General features: G+C 45.3%; 1 protein-coding gene across 2 annotated transcripts in view; it reads right to left on the bottom strand.

Annotated features, from left to right (window-relative positions):
• The window catches only part of SH3GL1 (SH3 domain containing GRB2 like 1, endophilin A2), a 76,452-nt gene that overhangs the window by 15,191 nt on the left and 48,229 nt on the right, over positions 1-13,032 (bottom strand). For both annotated transcript variants that reach the window (XM_087703350.1, XM_087703349.1), the window contains exons 2-3: positions 4,848-4,916; positions 1,963-2,035 (exon numbers count right to left, since the gene is read on the bottom strand). In XM_087703350.1, coding sequence (XP_087559476.1) covers positions 1,963-2,035; positions 4,848-4,916 — 142 coding nt within the window. The remainder of the gene's footprint in view (positions 1-1,962; positions 2,036-4,847; positions 4,917-13,032) is intronic.

Genomic DNA, 13,032 nt, shown 5'->3' on the forward strand with positions numbered 1-13,032 from the left:
AGTAACATCATCAGAGCTAGAAAGGAGTGTGATTTTTAGAGAGGGGGAGGAGGAAGAGGAGGAGCAGGGGAAGGTGGTGGTGGTGGTGGTAGAGGAGGAGGAGGAGGAGGAGGAGGAAAAGGAGGAGGAGGAGGAGGAGGAGGAGGAGGGGACTGCAGGGTCCCGATGCTCTCTGAGCTTGGTGGTTATCTTGCAGACCTCTCATTACCCAACTAGGTAATGTCATCAGTGCTAGAAGGGAGTGGGGTTTGCAAGTGGCCTGCCCTATTGGTGTAGCTCAGGGTTGAACTATGGAGCCCTCGGTGCTTTCTGAGCTGGTTGGTTACCTTGCAGATGGTTTCATGACCCAACTAGGTAACATCATCAGTCTTAGAAGGGAGCCACAAGTATATAAAAAATAAGAGGAAGCCCTACTCCCTTCCAGCATGGATGATGATACATAGATGGGTAATGAAACGTCTGGAAGAAAACCAGCAAGCTCAGAGGGCACCCAGGACCACACAATCCTCCTCTTCTCCCTCTCCCTCCCCAACCTCCTCCTAGCCCTGATGAAGTTACCTAGTTGGGTCGTGAAACGTCTGCAAGAAAACCACCAAGCTCAGAGGGCCCCCAGGAGCCCCACAGTCACCCCAATTTCCAATTGCAAAAAAAAAATCACAGGCTGCCTTGCTGGCTGAGGAAAAAAAAAAGAGCATTATCCCGAAATATCACAGCATGTGGAAAGAGAGGCTGCTTTGCAAGGTAGGGAGCAGAAAATAGCTGGGTGTGAAGCTGGCCTTTTTTCTTTTTTCCCCCCAAAGGGAGGGGAGGGTGGAGAGATTTCTGAAGCCTTGTGGCCAAAAGCTGTAATGGATCCCTGGTGGGCTTACGTCATGAACGGGGCTGCAAAGCCTGAGGGGAATGCAGGCCTGGATCCAAGAAATGACCACAGATTACAAAAATCTGCCCCGCTGGATGGATCTGCCCAGCCCTCTTGGACAGCAGGGGGGAAAATCCCCCCCGGGAAGACCCCTCTATAGCCACTCCCCTCTGTTTGCGGAGAGTCCGCTTCCATGATTCCTCAATGCCTGGGATAGCCCCACAATGCTGGGAATCAAGCTTTCTCTGCGCTCAAATGAACTATGGAGAGGCCTTCACTTAGAACCATAAGACAGGAAGGAAGGAAGGGGAAATAGGAAGGGGAAAAAAGGGAGGGGGAGAAGAAGGGAAGGAAAAGAAGGAAGGAATGGGAAGAGGAAGGGAGAGAAGGAGAGGGGAGGGAAAAAGAAGGAGGGGGCAGGGGAGGGAAAGGGAGGAAGGGAGAAAAGAAGAAGGCAGGGGATGGGTAGGAATGGGAAGAGGGAGGGAAAGAAGGAGAAGGGAGGGGAAAGAAGGAAGGAAGGGGCAGGGGAAGGAAATGGGGGGGGAAGAAGGCAGGGGATGGGAAGGCATGGGAGGAGGGGAGGGGAAAGAAGGGAGGGAGGGAAGAAGGAGGGAACAATGGAGGGGAAGGAAGAGGAGGAAGGGAAAGAAGGGAGGGAGGGAGGAAGAAGGGGAGGGGAAGGAATGAGAGGAGAAAAAGGATGGAAGGGAGAAAAGGAGGGGCAGGAGAAGAGGGAAAGGAAGGGAGAGAGGGAGGGACAAAGGAAGGAAGCAGAGGAGGGGAGGAATGGGAGGAGGGAGGGAGGAGGCAGGGGAAGAGAGGAGAGGGGAAAGAAGGGAAGAAGGAAGAGGGGAAAGAAGGGAGGGAGCAGAGGGGAAGGAAAGGAAGATGGAAGGAAAGGAAAGAACAAGAGGCAAGGGAAAAAGGAAAGAAAGAAGGGAAGGGAAGGAAACAAAAGGGAGGCATTTCCCCCCTCAGAGAGGTGGTGAGAAGTCTTTTTAGAGTTTCCAAGGGGGACGTGGCCCATGCAGGTTTTTCTCAACAAAAATCACAACAGACGGAACAATCGTGGCCTGTGGTAACGACGGCATAACTCTCACCAGGGTTCGGCTGCAGGTATTCCGTCGTTCTGGCCAAGATTTCCGTCACAGCCTTGCTGGTAAGGTCCACTTTCTGCAGAAAACAGAAGTTGTGAGTTGACAAAGTAATCAAAACGTTGAGAAAAAAGGGGATGCATTTGGAAGTTCAGACTGTCCTCAACACTTACAACAGCTTTGTTTAGTAACCTTAGGCTTACAACTTAAAATGACTTAAAATTGGGGGGGGGGGTCCTCAGTGGTGGTCGCAAGTCGAGGACTACCTATGTTATTGTATAAGAGTAAAAAGTTGAGGTTTGATGGTGTTATCTTATTCTGGTGCACCGAACGGAGTTGGAAGTCAGTGTCTTTTCTTTCTTTTTCCCTTTTTTCCTACACTTTCCCCTTCCCTTTTTCCTTCCCTCCTCTATTTTCCTTACTATTTTCCTTTGTGTTTTTGCATTTTACGTTATAATAACCTACTAAGAAAAAAGAAAGACATGAATGATGGGATTATTCTAAAGAGATTCTCTGGTTCTTGAGGAAACTAAATGATGAAATGTGAAATCTACCCAAAAGATAAGGAGGCTGGGGAGGGTTGTGTTTGTGAGCATGGCGCCAGGTGCATTGCGAAGCTGAAGTGTGCAGGTTGCTCACCTGAGAGCAAATAATTGTATTAGTGGCCACACCCAGCCCTGGAATGCCCTCCCTATCAGAACAATATTAGGTATCATTTTATTATATTTGCCAGGCTAAAGGTGTTTTTCTTCTGCCCAGGCGTTTCAAACGTCTATTGAAACGCCTATGTATCGCAAAGGTTATGTATCTCAAACTAAAACGTCAATCAAAATGACGTTATATAAGGCACCACAGAACAACTAGGCACAAAGACAGTTTTCCCCCCGAATGCCATCACTCTGCTAAGCAAATAATTCCCACAACACTGTCAAACTATTTACAAAGACTGTATTACTATTATTCTCATCCTTCCTATTACCAATCTCCTTTCCACTTATGACTATAACGTTGTTGCTTGTATCTTTACAATTTATATTGTTTTACATAGTTTCCTAGTATGATTTATGTTGCTTGCTTATTTAGTATCCTATGACTATCACTAAGTGTTGTATCTTATGATTCATGATGAATGTATCTTTACAGTGACTATAATCATGATTTTTCACTTATATCTTTTACACTGAGTGCTTATGCACCAAAGACAAATTCCTTGTGTGTCCAATCAAACTTTGCCTATTAAAAAATCTATTCTATTCTATTCTATTCTATCCTGTAATTCTATTCTATTCTGTAATTCTATTCTACTCTATAATTCTGTAATTCAATTCAATTGTACTCTATTCTATTCTGTAATTCTGTCCTATAATTCTATTCTATTCTATTAATTCTATTCTGTAATTCTATTCTATAATTCTATTCTATTAATTGTATTCTGTAATTGTATTCTGTAATTCTCTTCTCTTCTGTAATTCTCTTCTCTTCTGTAATTCTATTCTCTTCTGTAATTCTATTCTATTAATTGTATTCTGTAATTCTATTCTGTAATTCTATAATTCAGTTCACTTCAATAGTATTCTGTAATTCTATTCTATAATTCTAATTAATTCTATTAATTGTATTCTATTAATTCTATTCTGTAATTCTAATTCTATTCTATTCTTATTCCTTTCTTTCAATGTTTTAATGTGCAAGGAACGGGAGTTTTCATTTCTCCTGAAAGGTATTACAAGCCTAAATATTTATATACAGGTAGTCCTCGATTTACAACAACTCATTTAGTGACAATTCAATGTTACAATGGCACTGAAAAAAAGTGATATGACCATTTTTCACACTTATGACCTTTATGGTATCCCTATGGTCATGCGATCAAAATTCAGATGCTCGGCAACTGGTTCATATTTACGACGGTCGCAGAAGGCCCCAGGGTTTTGTGACTTTCTGACAAGCAAAGTCAAGGGGGAAGCCGGATTCATTTAACAACCATGTGGCTAACTTAACAACTTGAGCAATTCACTTAACAGTTGTGTTGCTAACTTCACAACTGTGGTGATTCACTTAACAATAGTGGTCCAGGAAGTCTGCTTCTCTGTACTTACAACTGCTCGGTTGGAAACCAGATCCACAAAGCTTGCTTACACACACACACACACACACACACACACACACGATGTTCAGGAAATTGTTGAAAACTTTTCTCAGGCCTTGGGATATGAACCTTGATTTTTTTAAAAATTGTTATGGATTGTTATTTTTTGTGCACCCATGTTCTATGTTCCATCATGATTGTTTCTTGCTTTTAAAGGTGGAAGCCGCTCGGAACTGTGCGACCTCTAAATCAGTGTTTTTCAACCTTTTTTGTGCAAAGGCACACTTTTTTCATGAAAAAAATCACGAGGCACACCACCATTAGAAAATGTTAAAATTTTTTAACTCTGTGCCTATATTGACTATATATAAAGTGTTTTTCCCACGGCACACCTTACACTATGTCACGGCACACTAGTGTGCCACGGCACAGTGGTTGAAAAACACTGCTCTAAATAGCAGACTTAAATCAAAATTAAATTTAAAAAAAAAATCATTTCAACTCCTATGTTATATGGCTCTGCTAGGTTTTGGGGAACACCTAAGGTTGAGCTAAATGCTGGAAGGTACCAAAGACACTGCATGCATTTGAGAGCATGGGTTTCCAAACTTGGCAACTTTAAAACTTGTGGACTTCAGCTCCCAGAATTCCCCAGGCAGGAAAACGACTGGGGAATTCTGGGAGTTGAAGTCCACCAAGTCCTCAAGTTGCCGAATTTGGAGAGCCCTGATGTAGACATTGCGCATACTACAAAAAAAATGCCACTTTCCCCATGCATTGTTAGTTGGTTATCTTTACACACCTTCTCCATTTCTTTGAAGTCCTCATCCAGCTTGGTTCCTTCAGCTCCACCGACCTTCTCGCTGACCAGCTGTGAACCAAAGAAAACCCCAAAGGTTATTTTTTTTAAAAAGAGGAGCATTTTATCTATTGCAATTAGTCCTCGTTTAGCGACTGCCTCGGAGACTGACCGTTCATGGTTATGATAGGGAGGGGGAAGAAAACAAAAACTTAACGACAGATCCTCCGATTTGCAACTTTCACGGGGCTGGCAAAGCAAACAGCAGCTGTGAATGAAGACTGTGTGGAGAAAAGCAGTTTCACGTAGTGACTGCTCCGCTTAACGACCGTGTTGGTGATCCCAATTGTGGCTAAACGACGACAGGTATGTGTTTATTACAGGTACTTTGACACCACCCAATTCAATGACACCCCCCCCCCCGATGGCTTACGAAAAATATAACAAACCGCAATAATAGATTTCAATCTAAATAGCAATAGCAGTTAGACTTATATGCCGCTTCATAGGGCTTTCAGCCCTCTCTAAGCGGTTTACAGAGTCAGCATATCGCCCCCACAGTCTGGGTCCTCATTTCACCCACCTCGGAAGGATGGAAGGCTGAGTCAACCTTGAGCCGGTGAGATTAGAACCGCTGAACTGCAGATAACAGTCAGCTGAAGTGGCCTGCAGTACTGCACCCTAACCACTGCGCCACCTTGGCTCATATGACCTCCCAGTGAAAAGGACGCCATTTACCCTAAATACTAATCAAAACGCAGAACTGTAAATCCTCATTCTCATATACAGCTAGTCCTCGACTTATAACAGTTCATTTAGTGACCATTCAAAGTTACAACGGCACACTGACAATTGAACCCAAAAGGCACGTTGCTAAGTGAAAAATTTGTGAACTGAGTCAGCTGAGCCCAAAAATTCTGTTGCTAAATGAAACATCTGTTTAAGTGAGTTTGCCTCACTTTACGATTTTTCTTGCCACTTTCCTTGTTGAGTGAATCACTGTGGTTGTTGAGTGAATCACTGCGGTTGCTAAGTGAATCACTGTGGTTGTTAAGTGAATCGCCATGGTTGTTAAGTGAATCTGGCTTCCCCCCTGACTTTCCTCATTCAGAAGGTCGCAAAAGCGGATCACATGACCCCAGGGCGCTGCAACCGTCGTAAATATGAACCAATTGGCGACTTTTGATCACGTGACCAAGGAAATGCTGCAAGGTCATAACGGGGAAGTCACATTTTCCAGTGTCGTTGTAACAGTCACTAAATGAACTGTTGTAAGTCGAGGACTACCTGTAATTACAATCACAGGTGCTTTGGGACTTTAGACTTCAAACAGAGAGGCACCTGCCCCGTAACACCCCAGATTTAACAACTGTCGGTAAAAAGGAATAAAAAGTTCAGAGAGCTCCATCATGGGGAACCTATGGGGTTCACCGACAAATGCGCGCTTGACAAAAGCGCGCCGACGAAACCGCAGCGAGAAAACCACGAGGTCGAAATCGCGCCGACGAATGGGCGCAGAAGCGCGCCGACAACGGCGCGCCGACAACAGTATGCCGTCAACAAATAACTAATAACAACCTAATAACCCTAACCCTAACCCTAACTCTGAACCTAACCCTAAACCTAACCCTAACCTTAACTTAAATCGCGCTTTTGTGGCCGCGGTTTTGTCGGCACGTTGTTGTCGGCGTGTTTATGATGTCGCAGTTTTCTCACTGCGGTTTTGTCGGCGCGCTTTTGTCGTGCGCGCATTTGTCGGGTCACAAACCTATGGCACATCTGCTGGAAGTGGCCCACAGAGCCATCTCTCTGGGCTCTCGCCCGTTGCTCTTCTGGGTTCCGGCTAAGCTGGTCTTCATGCGCGCAGGAGTGCCTGAAACCAGAAGAGGAGACGCCTGGTGCACATGTGTGTGGCGGATGGCTGCTCTTTCAGCTTCCAACGCGCGCATGTCCAATGGCCACCAGAGGTGAGTTTCTACCGGTTCGGCCCACTTCGGCCGAGTAGGTAGTAACTCGGCCTGCCACGCCCCCAAACGGGTTCTCTTGGCGGTGCCTGTTTTTTGCTTCTGCACAGAAGCATTTTTTTAGCACTGCACATGCGTGCGTAGAATGTATCAAGCGTGCGTGTGATCGCGCGCGCAGCGCATCCTTGAGGGAAGTGGCAGTAGCAGCAGCTGGAACCCACCCCTGGGGCATTCGTGTGTGAAGACAGGCTGGGCGATGCCCATGTGTGTGCTGGACACTGAAAGATTATCTTCCCGGAGGGAGGCTGCTCTTCCACTTTCCCGCGCGTCCATGCATGCCAGTGGTGGGTTGCAGGCGGTACGCCCCGGTACGGGTGTACCAGAGCCTGCCCAGAGCACGGGGTACTGTTCTGGTACGATGCTCCGGAGGACCCACCCGCCCGCCCAAACTCCTCACCTGTCCTTTAAAGGCGCTTCCGCACACATGCATGGGGCATACAGCGCCTGCCGACGCTCCGGAGAGCAGCTGGAGCATCGCAGCGGCTTGCGGAAGCGTCACCGGCAGCTATAACGCATGTGCACGCTGTGCGCTTCCATCTAGGCGATGCCAGGCCCGTTCCAACCGTACGGGTGAACAGGATCCGGAACCCACCACTGATGCGTGTCCACCAGCTGGTCGTTGCTCGCGTATGCACGCCAGAAACCAAAAGACAAGATAGGCGGTGCACATGCCGGAAACCGGAAGAGCAGCCGCCCAGCGTGCGAGGGCGTTCCCGTTTCATTTGCCAACAACGGGTAGCGGATAGGAAAGTACCTTGCGAAGCAGAACCGAAGAATAACCACAAAAACGCAAAGATCTGAAAATAGAAATAGAACGACTGTGGCAAAAGAAAGCAGAGGTAGGGCCGATATAGGGATAAGGCGACTTGGGTGCCATCCCGAAACATCTGGAGCACCTTTTAAAGCAGTGGTCTCCAACCTTGGCAACTTTAAGATCTGTGGACTTCGACTCCCAGAATCCCTCAGGCAGCCATGTTTGTTGGAAGGAATCCAAGATGGCTTCCTCAGCTTGGGCCAAGGAGGTGGACTACAAACATTCCTCTCTATGATTTGCATCCTGTAGGACGGGTCTCCAACCTTGGCAACATTAAGGCTTGTGGACTTCAACTCCCAGAATTCCGCTGGCTGTGGAATTCTGGGAGTTGAAGTCCACAAGTCTTAAAGTTGCCAAGGTTGGAGACCACTGTTTTAAAGCATCGTCGGCATTGACAGATTCCCCCCTTCAGTCAATTGCTGGACTCAAAATAGTTGGCAACCTGCGACGGTGCCTTTCACAACGTCAGATAGCAACATCTGCCTATCGCAGGTCCTCGGGAAAGGCCCAAATCCAGTCTAAACATCTGGCTGACTGTGGAACCAACCCTAAGGAGGATTTAGTTATAAGAGGATGAGTAAGAAGGCCTATTAATAAGCAGTAATAAGGATTACTTTAAACATGTTTGGGATAAAGACAAGTCTATCGCCCGATGCAAATTGTAAAAAGTAAACAATTAAAAATTATAAAGAAAAAGAAAACCAAACCAAAAAAAACTCAAAAAGAATCACTCACTCGATGCAGTCAATTTTCTGGGTCAGAAAGAGAGTTTATGGGGGGGAGGGGGACCATATTCGGAATAGAGCTTGGAAGGGACCTTGGAGGTCTTCTAGTCCAGCACTCTGCGCAAGCAGGAGACCCTACACCATTTCAGACAAGCGGCTGCCCAGTTGTCTTCTTAAAAAAAAAAACCTTGACTGATGGAGTATCCACAACTTCTGGTGGCAAGCTGTTCCGCTGGTTCCACGTCCTCACTTTCAGGAAGTTTCTCCTTAATTCCAGGTTGCTTCTCTCCTTCGTTAGTTTCCATCCAGTGTTTCTTGTCCTGCCCTCAGGTGCTTTGGAAAATAAATTGACCCCCCCTCTTCTTTGTGGCATCCCCTCAAAGACAGGAATGCTGCTATCATGTCCCTCCCTTCTTTTCTCTAGGCTAGGCAAGCCCAAATCCTGCAACCATTCTTCATATCTTTTGGTCTCCAGACCTCTAAGCAGGGGGTTGGACTAGAAGACCTCCAAGGTCCCTTTCAACCCTGATTCTATTCTATTCTATTCCATTCCATTCCTTCTCTATTCTATTCCTTCTTTGCTCTATTCTATTCTATTTATATTCTATTCCATTCTTTCTCTATTCTATTCTATTTCTATTCTATTCCTTCTCTATTCTATTCCTATATTCTATTCTATTCCTTATTTGCTCTATTCTATTTGATTCCTACTTTGTTCTATTCTATTCCTTCTTTGCTCTATTCTATTCTATTTCTATTCTATTCCTTCTCTATTCTATTCTATTCCTTCTCTATTCTATTCTATTCCTTCTCTATTCTATTCTATTCCTTCTGTATTCTATTCTATTTCTATTCTATTCCATTCCTTCTCTATTCTATTCCTATATTCTATTCTATTCCTTCTCTATTCTATTCTATTTCTATTCTATTCCTTCTCTATTCTATTCTATTTCTATTCTATTCCTTCTCTATTCCATTCCTATATTCTATTCTATTCCTTCTCTATTCTATTCTATTTCTATTCTATTCCTTCTCTATTCTATTCCTATATTCTATTATATTCCTTTTTTGCTCTATTCTATTCGATTCCTACTTTGCTCTATTCTATTTCTATTCTATTCCATTCTTTCTCTATTCTATTATATTCCATTCCTTCTCTATTCTATTCTATCCCATTCCTTCTCTATTCCATTCCTTCTGTATTCTATTCTATTTCTATTCTATTCCATTCCTTCTCTATTCTATTCCTTCTCTGCTCTATTCTATTTCTATTCTATTTCTATATTCTATTCCATTCCTTCTCTATTCTATTCTATTCCGTTCCATTCCTTCTTTATTCTCTATTCCATTCCATTCTATAATCCTATTCCATTCTGTAATTCTCTTCCCTTCCATAATTATAATCATCTTAGTTGCTCTTCTTTACACTCTTTTTAGAGTCTCTACGTCTTTTTTTATATCGTGGCAACCAAAACTGGATGCAATATGCGCTCTACATGGGGCAGCCCTTGAAGAGTATTCGGAGACTTCAACTCGTCCAGAATGCAGCCGCGCGAGCGATTGTGGGTGCACCTCGGTACACCCATGTTACACCTATCCTCCGCGAGCTGCACTGGCTACCGATCGGTCTCCGGATACGCTTCAAAGTGCCAGTCGTAACTTATAAAGCCCTTCATGGTATTGGACCTGGGTACTTGAGAGACCGCCTGCTGCCAATTACCTCCCAAAGACCCATTAGATCGCACAGGGTCGGCCTCCTCCGGGTTCCGTCTACCAGCCAATGCCATCTGGCTATTACCCGGGGGAGGGCCTTCTCTGTGGCAGCTCCGGCCCTTTGGAATGAACTCCCCGCGGAGATCCGGACCCTCACCTCTCTCCAGGCCTTCCGGAAAGCTGTCAAAACCTGGCTGTGCCGGCAGGCCTGGGGTTGATGAGTTCCCCTCCCCTCTTGACATGTATGGCTGTATGACTCTTGTGTATTTTAATCACGTGTATTGGGTTTTATGTTCCCTTTTCCCCACTTTGAGTTGTTCGCCGCCCTGAGTCCCTCCTGGAGAAGGGCGGCATACAAATAAACTAAATACAAATACAATACAATACAATATTCAGTTTGGTGGAGAGTTGGGAGAGGCCTTATTCAGAATAGAGCTTGGAAGGGACCTTGGAGGTCTTCTAGTCCAACCCCCTGCTCAGGCAGAACACTCTATACTCTGGACAAATGGTTGCCCAGCCTCTTCTTGAAAACCTCCAGTTTTGGAGCACTCACAGCTTCGACAATTAATTATTACAACTTATTAAACGTGCGGGCTACCTGACTCTTTAACAACGCTGGTTGGCTCTCAACCATCAAGCCGAGAAATCATCAATGTTTTTCCTCGGCTTACCGTCACACCCAAGAAGCCTGGCTCCACGTGACTCCTCTAAAACACACACTGTACAGTACACAACCCCAAAGTTATCACAAAGGACGTTTGTAGCGATGGTTTCATAAATGAATCGTTTGTGCCCGCAGTGTGCATGAAACTGCAAATAAAAGCCAGCTGGGTGTGCTGATATTTTTTTTAGCCTTGAGCTAGCAATAGCAATAGCAATAGCAGTAGACTTATATACCGCTTCATAGGCCTTTCAGGCCTCTCTAAGCGGTTTACAGAGAGTCAGCATATTGCCCCCAACAATCTGGGTCCTCATTTTACCCACCTCGGAAGGATGGAAGGCTGAGTCAACCCTGAGCCGGTGAGATTTGAACCGCTGACCTGCTGATCTAGCAGTAGCCTGCAGTGCTGCATTTAACCACTGCGCCGCTCTTGGCTCTGAGCTAAATAGCCCAGCATAAGAAAAGAAGTTAACTGGGTGAAAATACCTACAGCTAAGTCCTCGACTTACAACGGTTCGTTTAGTGAACATTCACAGTTACGACGGCCCTGAAAAAGGCGACTGGTGACGGTTGCAGCATCCCCGTGGTCACACGATCAAAGTTTGAGATGCTTGGCAAGGGGTTCCTATTTACGACGGTCGCAGCGTCCGTCGGGCAAGCAAAGTCAAGGAGGAAACCAGATTCACTTACCGACCAGGGGACTAAATTAACGAGGGTGACAAGAAAAGTTGTAAAGGGGGGGGGCACTAAAACGGTCACTAAATGAACTTTTGCCAAGTTGAGGACTATCTATATGTGAGGCTAAAGAAGGAGAGAAAGAGAGACCAAAATATTCTAGATTGCTCAATAAACTTCACCGCTCTGTTCCAATATTTGAGGGGCTGCCACAGAGAGAGGGGGGGGGGGAGTCAAGCTATTTTCCAAATATCAGAAGGTTGTACAAGGAATAACTACCATAATCAAGGAGAGAGATTCAACCTGGAAATAAGGAGGAACTTTCTGACAGTGAGAACAATCAACCTATGGAACAGAAGTTGCCTTCGGAAATTGTGGGAGCTTCATCATTGGAGGCTTTCAAGAAGAGATTGGACTGCCATCTGTCAGAAATGGTGTAGGGTCTCCTGCTTGGACAGGGGGTTGGTCAAGATGACCTACAAGGTCCCTTCCAACTCTATTAATTTGTATCTGGGCATGGCTAGTCTAGTGAAGAGAAGGACCAGGGGAGACAGGATAGCAGTCTTCCAATATTTGAGGGGCTGACACAGAGAGAAGGGGAACAAGCTATTTTCCAAGGCACCTGAAGGCCAGAGAAGGAATAAGGGATGGAAACTGATCAAGGAGAGATTCAACCTAGAAATAAGGAGAAATTTTCCGACAGTGAGAACAATAATTGAATCCAGCTTATTTAAACCTTTCAAGGTAAAGTCAAATTAACCAAGCTTTAAGTGGGGGGAGGGCATTATAGAGCCGAGGTGGCGCAGTGGTTAAATGCAGCACTGCAGGCTACTTCAGCTGACTGCAGTTCTGCAGTTCTGCTGTTCAAATCTCACCGGCTCAGGGTTGACTCAGCCTTCCATCCTTCCGAGGTGGGTAAAATGAGGACCCGGATTGTTGTTGGGGGCAATATGCTGACTCTGTAAACCGCTTAGAGAGGGCTGGAAGCCCTATGAAGCGGTATATAAGTCTAACTGCTATTGCTATTGCCAGGAGAATCCAAAAACAGAGGAATAATACATGCATCAATCCATCCACCCATCAATCAGTGTTCCAATATTTGAGGGGCAGCCACAGAAAAGGGGAGGGGGGTTGTCAAGCTATTTTCCAAGGCACCTGAAGGCCACACAAGGAATAATTTAATTTAATTTAATTTATTAGATTTATAGGCCGCCCAATCCCGGAGGACTCCGGGCGGCTTACACAGAACAAGAAAATAAATAAATAAATAAATAAAAATAAAGATTAAAATTCTCCAACACGCATACATTCAAATTGGGGCTGGACCCTACATAATAAGGTCAACAGCCCCAGGCCTGCCGGAACAGCCAGGTTTTAACAGCTTAATGGATGGAAACTGAACAATGAGAGATTCAACCTGGAAATAAGGAGACATTTTCCGACAGTGAGAACAATCAACCCACGGAAGAGAAGTTGCCTTCGGAAGTTGTGGGAGCTTCATCCCTGGAGGCTTTGGAGAAGAGACTGGACTGCCATTTGTCAGAAATGGTGTAGGGTCTCCTGCTTGGGCATGGGG

The sequence above is a fragment of the Thamnophis sirtalis genome, unplaced genomic scaffold (assembly GCF_051295495.1).
Source record: "Thamnophis sirtalis isolate CommonGarterSnake01/CBP01778 unplaced genomic scaffold, rThaSir2_p1.2 scaffold_1, whole genome shotgun sequence".
NCBI lineage: Eukaryota > Metazoa > Chordata > Lepidosauria > Squamata > Natricidae > Thamnophis > Thamnophis sirtalis.